Source organism: Anoplolepis gracilipes, chromosome 11, assembly GCF_047496725.1.
Source record: "Anoplolepis gracilipes chromosome 11, ASM4749672v1, whole genome shotgun sequence".
Lineage (NCBI taxonomy): Eukaryota > Metazoa > Arthropoda > Insecta > Hymenoptera > Formicidae > Anoplolepis > Anoplolepis gracilipes.
The window spans coordinates 4,862,797-4,880,108 of NC_132980.1; the positions used below are offsets into that span (position 1 = coordinate 4,862,797).

Genomic DNA, 17,312 nt, shown 5'->3' on the forward strand with positions numbered 1-17,312 from the left:
GGATTTATTCTCTAATATTAATTTCTTTTTTTTCTTATAGATCCTGCGTAAAATTTGATACACATATCAAAATGGGTAAGACAAACGCACAAACCAATTCAGGGCACGCACTCGATGATGAGGTTTACTCGAGAGGAACTTCGATCCACACATTCTTCGCGGAAACGATGATCCTTGTAACTGGCGCTACCGGTTTTTTAGGAAAAACTCTCCTGGAGAAGTTGCTGCGCTCATGTCCTCGTGTAGCGGCGATTTTTGTTCTAATCCGTCCAAAAAAGAGCCAGTCTATTGAAGAACGCTGCAGGAAACTACTACAAAATTCTGTTTGTATAGACATATGTTTGCTTATCACATCACAAAATTATTCGAAAAGAAAATATTTTTATGTGGTTTACATAAAACACCATATAAAAAGAAATGTCCAAATTTTGTTTCTTATTTCAAGTTTAAAAAAAATTTTTTTTTTTCCGAATCCAGCGATTTGAATGATTGCATCAGGCTACTGTAGAACGTTAATGAAATTGGACTGTCGTTTAAAAATGTACGTCATAGGAAAAAACACAAATTTAAAATTCTAAAAAATTAAATTCAAATAACCTGTCAATATAGATATATCTCATAAACATGCATGTTTATTTTATTAGTTAAAAATTATCAAAATTAAGCACTTTTGAAAAAGACACATTCTCTTTTTGGAAAATCCTACAATATCAATCATCAATCATTTCACAGAAATGGTCTCAAGTAGCAAAGTCAGAAGTCGACATAATGTCTATAGTCATTTACTACATTGGCTAATAATAAAAAGCATCATTTCTTATACCCGTCAAAAATGTCATTTCGAAGGCGTCCAAAGCCCTTTTGAAATTTGTATTAGGTTTATAGTTTATTTGTTTACTGCTATGTACTATCAGTTATCTATACTCCTATTCACAAGTTTTTGTCACGAGAAAATATAAAGCCTACGACTAATAAGACCGTAACAATTATTTCTAAGAGTTTAATATACAATTCAAGAGAGGGATACATACAAGGCATTCAAATATATTAAACTGATTTCTTAAAAATTCATACAACTAAATGTGTATAAATATTCAGTTTTGTCTATATATTACATTAATATGTCATTACATGTTAATCAAAAAAACGTCAGAAAATGACGTCTTGAGGATATAAAATATCAACGTCATTTTCAGGTTTCATGAGACCTTAAGGTATCTAATTAATCATTTTGTGAGCACAATTCACGTTATTTGATTTTATTTTGCATCAGATTGACATTTTTTAGATTGGGCACAATAACGCATATATGTATGTATACCTATATATATATATATATATATATATATAAGAAATATGCATAATAAATGTAAAAATGTATTTCTGTCCTGATATTTTCCTCGACGTATTAATAACTTTGCAAGTGATAATTACGACAAATAGTGAGAAAGGTCAACAATTACGATCTTTCGTCATATCTATTGATGACTGTGTTCCACATTTTAAGTATAAGCACGTCGCAGGTGAAATATTTAAATTGTCCCTTCTATAACGGAAGTTATAAGTTGGAATCAATATTGCATTAATTTAACATGTGTATATATATATATATATATATATATATATATATATTGACGCATATATGTATGTATACCTATATATATATATATATATATATATATATAGGTATACATACATATATGCGTCAATATATATATATATATATATATATATATATATATATATACACATGTTAAATTAATGCAATATTGATTCCAACTTATAACTTCCGTTATAGAAGGGACAATTTAAATATTTCACCTGCGACGTGCTTATACTTAAAGTGTGGAACACAGTCATCAATAGATATGACGAAAGATCGTAATTGTTGACCTTTCTCACTATTTGTCGTAATTATCACTTGCAAAGTTATTAATACGTCGAGGAAAATATCAGGACAGAAATACATTTTTACATTTATTATGCATATTTCTTATGAAACAGCAAGAAATGGATTTTTCCTCCGTTGCAGATTTTCGATAGAATACGATCGGAATTTCCCGGCGCCTTGAACAAGATCATTCCCGTGAAGGGCGATATAGGCATGCCGGAATTGGGACTCGAACCCGAGGATAAGAATATGTTAACACAGCAGGTTAACATTGTTTTTCACAGCGCGGCGACTGTACGTTTTAACGAACCTTTGAAGGTGGCCGTTAATCTAAACACAAGAGGCACGGATCGTATACTAGACTTGTGCAGGCACATGACGAACCTCATTAGCGTCATTCACGTTAGCACGGCCTACAGTAATGCCGATCGACGAGAAATTGGGGAATCAGTATATACGTAAGATTTCAATTATAATTAAAAATACATAATTTTTGATCGAACTATCTTGCTGTGAAAATATTCCGCATTTCATGATATCCCATCTCTTGGAACTATCACACCTAGAACCCTCAAGGCACATTCAGTCCCACTTCAATGTTAAAATGGCCTTCCATGGGTTCAATTCCACCTCTGATAAAACTACAAGCATCTCTTGAACAGGAAAAGTAACTGGGATCTATTCGATTCTAGAACTTACATACATAGAACTCTTTACCACCATACTCCCTCTGCTCGCTTACATATCTTTTTCCTGACCCCCTATAACACAAATCCTACAAAATTAAGTTTGCTTTTTGTGTGACAATAATGAAATATGTTTTCAAGAAGCACACATTTTAGAAAAAAACTCTTATAACGATACATATTGTCAATGTTACAGCACAGACATAAAGCCGTACACAGTGATCGACATGTGCGAAAATTTGGATGACGAGACGATAGGAATAATAGAGAAGAGACTAATCGGTAATCATCCAAATACATATACATTGTCCAAATGTTTGGCAGAACAGATTGTGCTGTCTAAGGGAAGCGGTCTACCGATCGCGATCGTACGACCGAGTATAGTTTGCGCTGCATATCAAGAACCATATCCAGGTTGGATAGATAATGTTTGCGGAATTACAGGTATAATATTTATAGTCAAGCAAATTTAAAATTTTAATGACGAAGCTACCTCTCGAGAAAAAGAAATAGATATAATGAGCATGTACGTAGTTAGATATAAAAATATCTGATACATATCAAGATACATGCAAGTTTATATAACAAAGCATAATATTTTACTTTGGCGCAATATGATTTTATATAATCTCATTATTTCTCGGATCGGAAAAAAATCTATATATAATCACAAATATAAATACATATGTATATATAATTATATATAATTCTGAATGTTTACTCTCTTGATAAAAATGAAAAAAAATAATTAAAAATCAATTAGGAAAATAATTTTAAAATAAATTAATACCAAATTTTAAATTTATATATGTGAGCAATTTTTTCTCATTTCTTAAAATTTTATTTTCTTTTTGAAGAGTAATGAGAAAATTATTCTTTTAATTATTATTTAATTACTCTTTTTATTACTTTCTTTAAACAGACGGACAAAAAATATATAAGAAAAAGAAAGCATATATGAATATATTATTATGTATTTATATTTTGACTATATTTATTATAATATTTATTCAAAATATGTAAAAAATTACTAGAAATATGTGAAGAAACGTACATTAATAATACATTCAGACGTTACATTAATAAGATATTTATAAGATATACAATAATAATTAATTAATCACGCTTATACCCGGTAAAAAATTTTTTATATATAATTATATATAACAATATAAAAGTATATAGAAATATATAAAATTCTGTATAAGTTATGTATAGTTATATATAGTATGCATAATTTTGTATTATCGTTAACTGACATCTAGCCAACATTAATATAAAATTATATATAATTATACATAACTTATACAAAATTTTATATATTTCTATATAATTTTATATGATCATATATCACATATGATTATACATAACAAATATTTTACCGGGTGTACGTGCCCATGACATTAACTTGTCAAGAGAATTTTATTAAAAATAAAACAAGTTATTAAAAATTAAAAATAATTTAAAATAAAGATAGTAATAAAAAATTGCATAAAAAGGACCGAGCGTTTCTAATGAATTAATTTTCTTCTGTATTAATTAATATCAAATATGTAGACGCGTACACATGTTACATTCTGCTATTTGATAGGTATAATGGCGGAAATAGGCAGAGGCACTATTAGAAGCATCATGTGTAATGCAAATTTAGTAATAGACGTTATACCTGTCGACTTTGTCGTCGATACGTTAATATGCGCATCTTGGCATAACGCTGTACAACGTAACGATACGATAAGGATTTATAATTGCACCAGCGGCACACTGCATCCGATCACGTGAGTATTTGTGATAAATATAGTAAAACATAATAAAAAAATTATTTCGTAGATCCAGATAGCGTACAATACTTATAAAATATATATGAAATATTTAATAATTATTTGAATGTTTTTTTAAATATTTATCCAAATATTTTTGTAATTTTAGAGATTGAACAAATCATAAAAATATATCATAAATATTCCTGCAAATATTTGTAGTATTATTTACAAAATATTATTATACAATTATTTATTTTTTTATTTACCATAAATATTATATAAAATATTTAATCTCTATTTTAATAATATGTTAAATACAAATAATTTTTTCTCTTTATATATAATTGAGTGTCTTTATTGTTCGACCAAACTGGTTAAATAAGCTTTATTGAGTCTTTAATCAGCTAACAATTGACGACGTTTCGACCTTTGGTTTAGGTCCTTTTCAAGTCTAAAATGATTGACAATGTGTGACGCTACATACATAGGACAGACAAAAAGACAATTAAACACACGCATTAAAAAACATACTAATAACATAAAAATGCATACTAGCAATCATTCTGTGGAATAATATTTTCTTCCTATCTATTAAATAGTTAAACTATCCCGAAAGAAAAGGGACACTAATCAAACGGAAAATTAAATCACCTCAAAAAGAAACCTCGCGATAAAATTGCACACACACTAATCTCTTAATGTCTTCTCCTGATGTGTCATAATATTTTTTTTTTTTTGCTATTCAATTGTCGCGGACTTATGTCGCGCTCTCATGTATGCATACGCGCGTCGCGCATTTCGCTGCCAATCATGCATCAATCATACGTACACACCAATCACGCGTACATAAAACAAATGCATCTTCTCTTTCTCTCACACACACACACACTCTCTCTCACACTCGGCCATTCTGACCGGACACTCGCCCCGAATGTCCGCTGCCTTTATCTTCTTCTTCACTCTGGTATAGGTCTTCGCCGTCATCGCTTGTCCAAGGCTTCATGGAATCAGCGGCAGATGAGGTCTGCTTGGGTCCTTTGCCTTCTCCTATCCGGCGCACCACGTAGCGATCATTGCGCAGGACTTTGATAATCTCATATGGTCCATAAAATTTATGAGTGAACTTAGAACCAGGTCCTAGTTGCGTACGACGAATGGCAACGATATCGTTTTCACGATATTGGAAGGCTTTCTTTCTGCCTTTATTGAAATTACGCTTGTTTTCTAATTGGGTTCGTTGGATGTTCTCTTTTGCTTGACGACGCAGTTCTTCTCGCTCATTGTCAAACGTGGTGATTAGCTCGTCGTTCAAGAGCTCTTTGATTTGTGGGTCATCTGATAATCGTGCGTCTACTCCAAATATCAACCGAAAAGGTGTTGCTCCGATGCTTCGATGCGGTGAAGTGTTGAGACATCTTTGTGCAACATCCAAATGTCGGTACCATTCGTTCGGGTTGGGCGCTGAAAGCTTTGTCAATAGCGGTATTAGAGTACGATTTACCCTTTCTACCTGACCATTGGCTCTGGGTATCCCCGTAGTCGTTAAAGTGTGTTCGATGCCCTCCTCGCGGCAGTAAGTCTCGAACTCCTTGGAAGTAAACGCCGTACCTCTGTCGGAGATGATTCTTCGAGGATTGGTAAAGATATAGGACTGCTTTCGTAGCCGGTCAATAACTTCCGCTGACGTCGTCGATTTTGTTCCATACAGCCAAACAAATTTGCTGAAAGCATCTATTAAAACAAGAATGTGCGCGTAAGACTTTTTGGTAGATGGCAACGGACCCAGGTGATCAATGTGGAAAGTATCAAAGGGTACGCTGCCTTTCTCGAGAGGATTAAGAAAACCTTCTTGTTTTCCTTGTCGTCGCTCGGCCAGGATACACGGAATGCAGTTCTGAATCACCTTTTCCACTTTTGATCTTAAACCAGGTATCCAGTAGTCGTTTTGGATGAGTGTCTCTCCGTTTTGTTCGTTGCGAAATGGCCTCGTTCATGCATCTTTCGTATTAGCTGCAATTGCATTGACCTAGGAATCACAACACGTACCTCGTCGTCGACATCTTTATATAGTAAACCGCGTTGCATAGTGTAACCCTTGAGTCGTCCTTCTCTCGCTTTCTCGATCTTTTCTTTTAGGTCGTCGTCGTCTTTTTGTGCATTCCTGAGCCGCGCCGTTAGGTTATTCTGAACTCTCGTTGATCGTCAAACAGACAGGAAGCGGATTTCGACTTAAAGCATCGACGTGTCTCATGCTTCGTCCTGATCGGTGCTCTATGGAATATTGGAATTCCTCTAATAACAGCGCCCACCGCGCTACTCGAACGCAAAGGTCCTTTTTGCCCATCGTCATAGTAAAAGCCTTACAGTCAGTCACGATCTTGAAACGTATACCCAATAGGTATACTCGAAATCGCCGAAGAGCTCTGATGATAGCCAATACCTCGAGCTCGTAGCTTGAATATTTCTCCTCCGCCGGTGTGGTTTTACCACTCGCGAAATATACCGCATGTAGAAATCCATCGTCTTCGTCGCGTTGCAAAAGAATGGCTCCGTAGCCGTACTTTGATGCGTCAGTGTGGAGTTCCGTCTCAGCTTCCATTCGGTATAGATTAAGCACAGGTCGGCAACTAAGATGTGTCTTCAGAGACTCAAACGCCTCTCTTTCATCAGTATCAAAACTGAATTTGGCGTCGGCTCGTAAAAGGTTTGAAAGAGGTCGTGCGATTCTCGAATAGTTGGCAATAAATTTTCTGAAATAGCCCGTTAATCCCAGGAAAGCTTGCACTTGTCGAATGTTCATTGGTTCAGCAAAACGTTTGACTGCCTCAATTTTTCGTTCTGACGGCTGAACAGTATCATTTTCAATGATGTGACCCAGGAACTCAACGCGTCTCTTCAGAAAACAGCACTTCTTTCAGTTGATGTTCAGACCAGCCTTGCTTGCTATCTCAAATATTATGCTTAGCCTTTTCAATCCATCTTCATGGTTGTTAGAGAGGACAATGAGATCATCCATATAGGTTAAAACTATTCCGTCTCGAATGGCGTTTCGAAAAATTGCGTTCACGTACCGTTGGAAAACTGACGGTGAGTTGCACAGACCAAAAGGAACGCGCAAAAATTCGAACTGTCCGTCGGGGATAATAAATGCTGTATACTTTATACTTGCGGGTTCAACTGGTACGTGGAAGAAACCATTTTTTAGATCAAGGGTACTGAAGACCTTCGCGCCCTGCAGCCGGTCCAGCTGGTCTTCAATTAGTGGCAATGGGTATCGATCTCGGACAATCTTCTTGTTGAGGAGTCGGTAATCCACACATAATCGATGCGTTCCATCCTTCTTTTTAACGAGCACTACAGGGCTGGCGTATTCAGATGTTGAGGGTCGGACGATGCCTTGATTTTGCCACTCCGCGATCTGAGTGTTCACGATGCCTCTCTCGGCAGGCGCAAGACGCCTTGCTTTTTGATACACCGCTGTATCGTCTTTTAATACGAGTCTCATGGTTATGGTCGTCTCTGTCGTCTTATTAGGTTTGTAATTTTCGATCCACGCCGCAATTCGCTCTTTCGTATCTTTGTCTTCGATGTGAGAAAGATCAACCTTTTCGACATCATTTTTATCAAGCACATTAATCTGTAGAATCTCGGGTAAGTCCTCGTCGTCGGAGTCAATGTAAATCATACCCTTCCTTGCGTGAAAGTTCCTCGACCCTAGAAAATCGGCTCCAATTAATAATCTTTGGCGAGATACAGCATCTGCAACAACACGTATAAGAATTGAGAAATAATGTCCGTCTATTGTAATCTTCGTCTGAAATTCTCCCATGGCTGTGTGGGCGGGTGAGCCCATTCCTGTGAATCGCACTTCGGTCGGCTGAAGGGGAGGGGAACCTATTTTTGATAAGTTATACTCGGCGATGTGAGCCCATGCGCGGATGTTGATGCGTAAAGAAACTGCGTAAAGAAATTAATTCTTTTCACGAAAGAATTTTTAATTAATACCCAGAGCACATATTTTCTAGATTCTCATTTTTGAGACCCCTAAAAAACCCGCTCTATAACCCCCCAAAGAGATGTAGACGAGAAAAAAAAAATCGCGTTCTTCGATTTATCTATCAGGAGGTTTATATAAACAAATAGACGAGTGAAGTATCGGTGTGGGGCTGAATAGCTCAGTGGTAAGAGCAGTCGCCCGGCAAGCGAAAGACTCGGGTTCAATTCCCAATTCAGCGACTTCGCCCCGATATTTTTTCTCGTCTACATCTCTTTGGGGGGTTATAGAGCGGGTTTTTTAGGGGTCTCAAAAATGAGAATCTAGAAAATATGTGCTCTGGGTATTAATTAAAAATTCTTTCGTGAAAAGAATTAATTTCTTTACGCAGTTTCTTTACGCATCAACATCCGCGCATGGGCTCACATCGCCGAGTATAACTTATCATGTTTGTAAATATTGGAGCCGAATATAATTTCAAATCATTTGAACCTATTTTTGTGTATTCATCTTTGCACATTAGGGTCAGATCGCTTCCGGTGTCAATAAGCGCTTCGATGTTCTTGTCCAAAATCGTCACTGTTTTCGAATACTTCTTGTGCGGGATGTACGCTGCTGCGCAGACTTCCTTTATTGTCTCGTTTTTCTTTGGGCATTTCGGCGCGATGTGTCCATATTCGCCACAATTGAAACATTTCGGGCCCAATCCCTTCGAGGGACATTCCGCGCTCACGTGACCTGACAATCCGCAGTTGAAGCAGCTTTTACGATTTGTCTTCTTTCCATCGTTGACAGACTCATCCTTTTCGGCCTCCGCGCGCTTTCCACCACGCATAGACTTCGTTGACATGACACTTCGTTTTTCTTGCTGTGTTGAACTCGCCGTCGGTTGCTCCCGTAATGTTATCTTGTCGAACGCATCAATTAGTAATTCTTTAGTCGTGAAGCACTGTATACGCGCCTGATTGCATAACGCTCGGTCGGGAATTCCCTTGATTAGATAATCTAACATATCGTCTTTGTCAATCGGTACGCGATTACCCATTATAACTTTATCGTGCGCATACTCTCGAAATGTTTCGCCCCTCTTCCATACTCGGGTCTCGAATCTTTTTCGTAAATCAATCTTGTTCTGTTTTGGGCGGTACATTCGTCTTAACTCGTCCATGAGTTCATCGAAAGTCATCGATAAGTGTTCTGCTCTTGAATGCAGCCACTCAAATGCTTTTTTCTTGAGCTTCATTCCGATCAACGTCTTCGCGGCATCGTCTGCTAGTTCGTATGTGGTCTTCATAAAACTCACTTGTTTTTGCCACACGTCGAAATTGTCGGGCGTACCGTCGAATTCGCTTACCAATTCGGCGATTGTTTTTATGTTCATACCTGATAATGGACGCGACATCATCGCCGCCTCGCCTCTTTGCTCTTCGCGTGTTTCCCGCACTCGCGACCCCCTCTCTGTCATCACTGCACATTCATTTTGTCGCAGTATCGCGATCTCGCGTCGAGCGATTTCGAGTTCGCGTTGCATCAACTCTCTTTCGCGTCTACCGAACTCGACTTCGCGTTCCCGTCTAAGAAGTTCGAGCTCTCTTTCGCGGTCGGCTAGCTCTTTCTCACGCGCACTGGGTTGAACGTCTTGCTCACATCTAACGTCTTCGGCATCTCTCACGCTGTCGTAAAACTCTCCTCCACCGCTGCCGGCTTCTCGCTCTTCATTTTCGTCGTGGCTCTCTATCCTCCTGCCTGTCGGATCGTTTACCATCAATCGATTAATAAGATCGGCCTTCGTGCCGCCGATGGCTAATCCATGTGCTTTGGCTTTACTTCGTAGCTCGCTCAATGTAAAATCGGTCACCTCCGGCATGTTGAAATTTTGATCGTCTCGACTCTCTATAATTCGTCGTTATTTTCACGTCGATGGTTAACGTACTTCTCGTTTTATATATTGCACAATGCCCCGTCTAAGCGTTGTCCAACACCGTCGTTTTTGTCGAAAAGCACATAGTCTTCGTCGTCTTTCGTCACAATGCACAAGGCCCGTTTGACTCGCGATCCCGGACGAGCCCCCAAATGTGGGATAATATTTTCTTGCTATCTATTAAATAGTTAAACTATCCCGAAAGAAAAGGGACACTAATCAAACGGAAAATTAAATCACCTCAAAAAGAAACCTCGCGATAAAATTGCACACACACTAATCTCTTAATGTCTTCTCCTGATGTGTCATAATATATTTTTTTTTGCTATTCAATTGTCGCGGACTTATGTCGCGCTCTCATGTATGCATACGCGCGTCGCGCATTTCGCTGCCAATCATGCATCAATCATACGTACACACCAATCACGCGTACATAAAACAAATGCATCTTCTCTTTCTCTCACACACACACACACTCTCTCTCACAATTCGGTCGTTAGTAAGCATAGGACTGAATTTACACACGATTTCAACTGGACAACACCCACAATATTACATAACGAGAAACATAAACTAAAAAGAGAGAAATTGCGGAGATGTTTTTTATCAAGATGCACGACAATGCAATTAATTTACAAAAAGATACTGAAAATTTGAATTTCATTTACAATAATATTATTAAGAAATTTCAACGAATTTGACCTGAAACGTGTTTTTGTTTTCCGATATTTTATACACAACTTTAGTCTTTGTGCTGACGTGTAAGTGATATGTAGCATGGAAGTGCTTTAACTTTGTGAAGAGTTGCGTCATATGAGATACATATAATTAAATTAACGCTAACATATATATGAAAACTACCATGGTGACATTATAGTAATTAACTAAAATAATGTAATATTATTTTGTCAATCATTTTAGACTTGAAAAGGACCTAAACCAAACGTCGAAACGTCAATTGTTAGTTGATTAAAGACTCAATAAAGCTTATTTAACCAGTTTGGTCGAACAATAAAGACACTCAATTAATTTCATCACTAGTGACATATAATTTTATCTCTTTATATATATATATATAAAATATTTATATAATATTTAAAAAAATAAACGGTAAAAATACTTATGAATTTATCATAAATATTATGTGTTCTGACAAAGGAATAGTCAGAAGTGTCTCTCATTGATTTTAATGAGCTCTGGATATATTGTAGAGCATAAAAAAATATTAGACCCATATTTTTTTAGCTGCATATCTCAACATTTAGGGATTGAAACAACCCTTTAAAGAATAACGAATTTTTCGTTTGTAGCGAATTCTTTAAAAATTTTGTAAGAATAAAAATTAAAGAGTATTAAAAGCCAAATTTATCCATGTATAATAATATATGGATTCTACGAGCCAATTTTGAGAAAACAAGAAAACTTAATTTTAGGAGCGCTATGTTATAAGTTATAGTTTTCGTGGAATCCATATATTATTATACGTGAATAGATTTGGATTTTGATACTCTTTAATTTTTATTCTTACAAAATTTTTAAAATTTTGCAAAATAAGGGATGGTGGTGGTAAATTATATAAAAATTTAACATTTTTGAAAAATATAATTATACTCTTGTAAAGAGTACAAAATACCATAAAACTTTTGTATAAAACATTTTTTCGTATATCTTATATTTTTAAAGATATTCGCTAAAAACGAAAAACTCATTATTCTTCGAAGGGTTGTTTCGACCCCTAAATGTTGAGATACGCAGCTAAAAAAAAAATATAAGTATAATATTTTTTTATGCACTACAATATATCCCAAACTCATTAAAATCAGTGAGAGACACTGCCAACCGTTCCCTTGTGAATAAAGAAAATATTTCTTGCAGATGGCGTGAATTCGGATATCTTACAAAAAAATACGCTATAGAGTCCCCATCGAAATACGTGATGTGGTACCCGAATTTTACGTTTAGGACAAACAAATTTATTCACTTTATCATAGTAACTATGTGTCACTTCTTACCTGCGTTTATTATAGATCTTATATTAAGGGTCAAAGGTTGTGAACCTATGTAAGTACTCTCCTTCTCTCGTTTTGACCACGTATATATCAAAAAAAAACAATTTTAAGTAAATATCTGGATTAAGTTACATCTCACAAATCATTTTCATTTATTTCACATAATAGGGAGTACGAACATAAGTAGAATATAACAACAAAATAATACAAATAAATAGAAATAAAAATCTCTATCATTTCAAATAAAAACGAAAACGATATCTGAGATTTTAAATTAATCCAAACATTTACCCAACTTTATTTATAATAATAACAAATTATCTTTTTTTTAGAATGATGAAAATCACCAAACGCTTCGAGCATACCGCTAAAAATGGAGAGTTCTTCGCGATAAACGAATGGAAATTTTGCGTTGATAACATGACGAAATTAGTGAAATTCGTAAGAGCGTCCGGAAATTGTGACGATTTCAACATAGATATCAAGAGCTTAGATTGGGATTTGTATTTACACCAATATATGTTAGGAATTAGAAAATATATTTTGAAAGACAATCCAGATACGTTGAATAATGCCCGAAGTCGTTTTTCGAAGTAAGTCTCTTAATTTCAGAATTATTTTAAATAATATACAATATTTATAATTATGTTTATTATTTATGTTTTTTAAATATTACATAAATATTTTCTCCTAATTTCATAATTACTTTAGACGGTACAAAATATTTATGATAAATATTCATAAATATTTTAATTACTTTTTTTATTATATAAATATTTTTTTATTATATAAATATTTTATACATATTTTACATATTATATTAAAAGAAAAAAAACGATAAAACCTATATTTCACATATTATTAAAATGTAGAAATATTTTACGTGATATTTATAATTAAAAAATAAATAAAATAATAAATATTTGTAATAATATTTTATAAATATTTTTAAGTATATACTGGGATGTTTATAATAAATTTTCACATGATCTATTCAATTTAAGATTACAATAGTATTTATAAAGTATTCAAATTATCATAAACATTTTATATATATTTTATAAATATTGTGTGCTGTCTTAGTAATCACATTTTTACGATTGTAAGAGAAATAAATCGATCTTTAATCTGTATTACAGATTGTACTGGATGCATAAATTAAACAAAATATGCAGTATATTCGTATTATTAGGAATGCTCAAATGCGTCGGTCGGTGATGTTATCGAAAAACCATAGAGAAGCTTTTGGGTCACAATTCCAAAAATGCTGCAAAAACACTGCGGAAAGAAATATTTTAGGAAAGGGACATATAACTTTGAAATATTAAACTGTTGCCGAGTACTAATACACTAATTAAAATCAGATACTTATATAATTCTATAATGAGAAAGAGAGGAAAGGGGAGAGGATAGGAAAAATAGTAATTCTAAAAATAATATAATTTCTGGGAAATGTAAATGCAGGAATTACTGTAAATACTGTAAAACTACTTTTCTTTGAAACATTTTCTCACACTTTCTCTCTCACGTTTTCCATGATAATTACATACTAATTTAACTTCGTAAAGCTGTGTCAACCTCCTAATCTACGATTGACACGTACAAAAAAAATGTATCTCTTATTTTGAGCTATTCTATCAAGACATAGGGCGGCCAAAGATCAAAGATAGAAATTTTCTTGTATTATATATAAATCCACGTCGATTTCTTTTATCAGTAATTATCATGTTGTTACAACATCGTAGAAAAGTTATGTGTACATTATTTTCAAACAATACAATAGATACAAAATTATTGACCGATACTTCAAGAAAATCAATCAAATTATAATTTCCACAGTAATCGCTATATATTTTGTATCTTATTCAAATTTTTGTGATTGCAAACTTTTTCTCGCTGAGAATGTGAAATCATATATCAGATGACCAATTATATTATTGCGTACATTGTTTCGGAAACGATATACGTAAACGAAACTTTTACATATGGTATAATATATGAAGATATGAATAACCGGAATTTTTTAATATGCGATATTATTCTCAAAGACTGACTTTAATTATTACATTTTAAAAATAATTAAAAACAAAAATCACACACAGACACACATATAATACGTATATAAGAGGGACCTATACTGTATTGCCTTATTGATTATCAATATCAAAATGAAATTATTTTTGCTAATTCAAACACTTTTATAGATCATCGTATGATTAAAATTCTATCTCATATCACGCTCGCAGAAACAAGTAAATTTATTTGTAAAAAATTTTAAACAAAATAACTCATGATTGATTAATTCCTATGAAAAACAATACTAAAACTGAAAGGGATTATAGGCGGCTGTGACATAAAACAATCACGTGCAAGAGCTTAAAATTTACGCGCGCGTATTAATTATATTAACAAAATGTTCCATATACAAAAATAAATTTAAATTTGGAAAATTCTATGTATATCTCTGTAATATGGTGAATGACATAATATATTTATTTATATATATATGCAATTTTATTTAAATATCTTGAGAGTATCATGTACAAACTATTTTAAAATATAATCCTCGATCTCAAATTTACTCATAATTTTTTGGTCCACACTTGTAATTCTTAAATTTTGATTTAGCATTTATAACAGAAATGACTATAAATGAAAAATCAAAAAAGAATATTTTATCCACTCAATTATTTATAAAATATGACAGCTTAGAAGTAATGTTACAATTTTTATTATTCTCAAGATAAAAAATACGAGCACTTAAATCGTATTAAACCTGTTCCTGAGCGTAAGTCTTTTTAAACATCTAAATTGCTTTTTTTCACGCATAACAAATATGTACTAAATATACATATACTATAAATATACATACACTATTTGTTCCTCTTGAAACAAAAAAACTAAAAAAATACGATTCTATTTCTGGTGAAAACAAAATGTTATAAATTCCTAAAAAATTTTAGGAATTTTTCATAATTTAAATTTATGAAAAAAAAGATTTATTCAAGGTTTTTAAATATTTTTTAGAAAATTATAGAATAAAAAATCAGAATATTTTTCTCTGTTTTTGACTGCATTTTATTTAGCTATACAAATTAATACAAGCGTTATTCTATTTTCTATTTTCCACTGGATATCGAACAAAAATAAAATAAACCATGTGTTGATTTTCGTTAATACGTCATGCTACCTTTGTTCAATATTCAATGAAAGATAAAGGTACAATAGCAGAATGACGCTTGCGTTCTTGTAATTTATTAAATGTGAAATACGTTTAAAAAAAAAGACAAAAAAATAAAAACTAATTCTAAATATCTAAATATTCTAAATTCTAAATATCTTAGATTGTGAAAATATTTTAAATGTTTTTTGATATAATAATCTAAAGAAATATAAGAAATAATGTAAATTTATAATAAATAATATATTATTATAAATCTCATAAACTTTTAGATTTTTTTTTAAACATTTCTAAAAAGTGCCAATTTGTATAGAAAATCTGAAAATTTTCTGAGAAGAAAGTTTTAGAAATTTTATAGAAAATCTGAAAACTGTTATGTGTGAGAAATTCTGAGAACATTTTTTTATCATAGACTTTAAGAGTTTAAATGTTCTGACTTGACTGACTCGATCAAATTAGATTAGGAAAATTATTCTTCAAAAATCGGACATTATCGCCGCGTAAACGACTAGTTTTTATTTTTGTGTGTCTAATCTCTCTTGTAATGTTGTATTGTTATTACTATTGTGTGTAATTATGTTCACATATTTCGTTATATTTTTTGTGTTTCCTTTGATGGCTTGTATAAGTCTTCCTATGTCCTTTCCTTATTATTATTATTATTAAAATAATAATAATAATAATTAAAATACAAACAAATAACAATATTATATAAATTATTATTATATACATTATTATTATTACTTACTGTATTTACTTATCGTATTTCTTATTTTATAACACGGGGGGGTGGCTCCCTATTACTGTATAATTACCAAACTTTCGTCATGTTTTGTGTCCTATAGAAAAGTACATTTTTATTCATATTTTAGGTACTGTATAGCAGATACAATACATCACCGACATGGTTGATTTTATACGACAGCTGTTCAATTATACTGAAATTTTAAACAATATTGAAGGTGAGGTTCCCAGGTAGCACTGTTCGTTTTATAAACGCTTTCTAAACCTAACCTAAACGTATCTAATACGAAAAGATACGTTTAGAAAACGTTTATAAAACGAACATGTACTACCTGGGTTACTGACACTATAAAGAAAGTCAATTTTGAAATAAAGATTCCTTTATTTGTTCACGAAAAATCTTCTGAACAAGATAAAATAAATGTACTATGAATTTATTAAATGCGATCAATTCTTGAAACTTTATAGAAATTCTTTTATCTATTCATTATTATATCTATTCTATTTATATTAATTTATATTAACATAAAACACTTTTTATATAGCAAATTCGATCATGCGCACTACACCGCACTAATGCATACTAAAGGCTGCTATACATGAAGATAAATAAATAGGAATCATATAAACATTTTAAGTAATTAAAATTTAATCATGATATATTTCGTCATTTTTTTAATAGAACATACATTATTCAGCATCAAAGTGTTTATATATTACGTCATTATACTTTATATACATATAGCAGCCTTTAATATGCACTAGTGGTGTAGTGCGGATGACCGAATTTGTTAATAGTCATGAAAACATTAATGTTGCCCAGTGCAATTCTGTTAGAGGAGGGTCAATAAGGCTCGATTTTAGCTCACTCACGATTTCGTTGTAAATCATCAGAACTACTTCTTAATACATAAGAAACTAAATTTAGTTGATTTTAGCCTAAACGGACATGTTTAATATATAAATAACGTACTCTTTATCTTGTTTAAAGACAGAAATTCGTATTTATGGATATTATGTTTAATACTACACAACTCGCCTGAAAATTGTAAATATTATATTGGACATCAATAATATCATAATTTAAAATTATTTTTATACGTAAAATTGATAACGTCCGTTC

General features: G+C 32.8%; 2 protein-coding genes across 5 annotated transcripts in view; both read left to right on the forward strand.

The window, feature by feature from the left end:
• Window positions 1-13,664, forward strand: part of LOC140671282 (putative fatty acyl-CoA reductase CG5065) — a 33,428-nt gene extending 19,764 nt beyond the window's left edge. The window contains exons 2-8 of the mRNA XM_072902539.1: window positions 41-323; window positions 2,033-2,349; window positions 2,774-3,021; window positions 4,169-4,355; window positions 12,131-12,316; window positions 12,597-12,857; window positions 13,404-13,664. Coding sequence (XP_072758640.1) covers window positions 72-323; window positions 2,033-2,349; window positions 2,774-3,021; window positions 4,169-4,355; window positions 12,131-12,316; window positions 12,597-12,857; window positions 13,404-13,482 — 1,530 coding nt within the window. The 5' untranslated portion in view covers window positions 41-71 and the 3' untranslated portion in view covers window positions 13,483-13,664. The remainder of the gene's footprint in view (window positions 1-40; window positions 324-2,032; window positions 2,350-2,773; window positions 3,022-4,168; window positions 4,356-12,130; window positions 12,317-12,596; window positions 12,858-13,403) is intronic.
• LOC140671147 (very long chain fatty acid elongase AAEL008004-like) overlaps window positions 1-17,312 on the forward strand; it is a 63,429-nt gene that overhangs the window by 27,479 nt on the left and 18,638 nt on the right. The window lies entirely within an intron of this gene.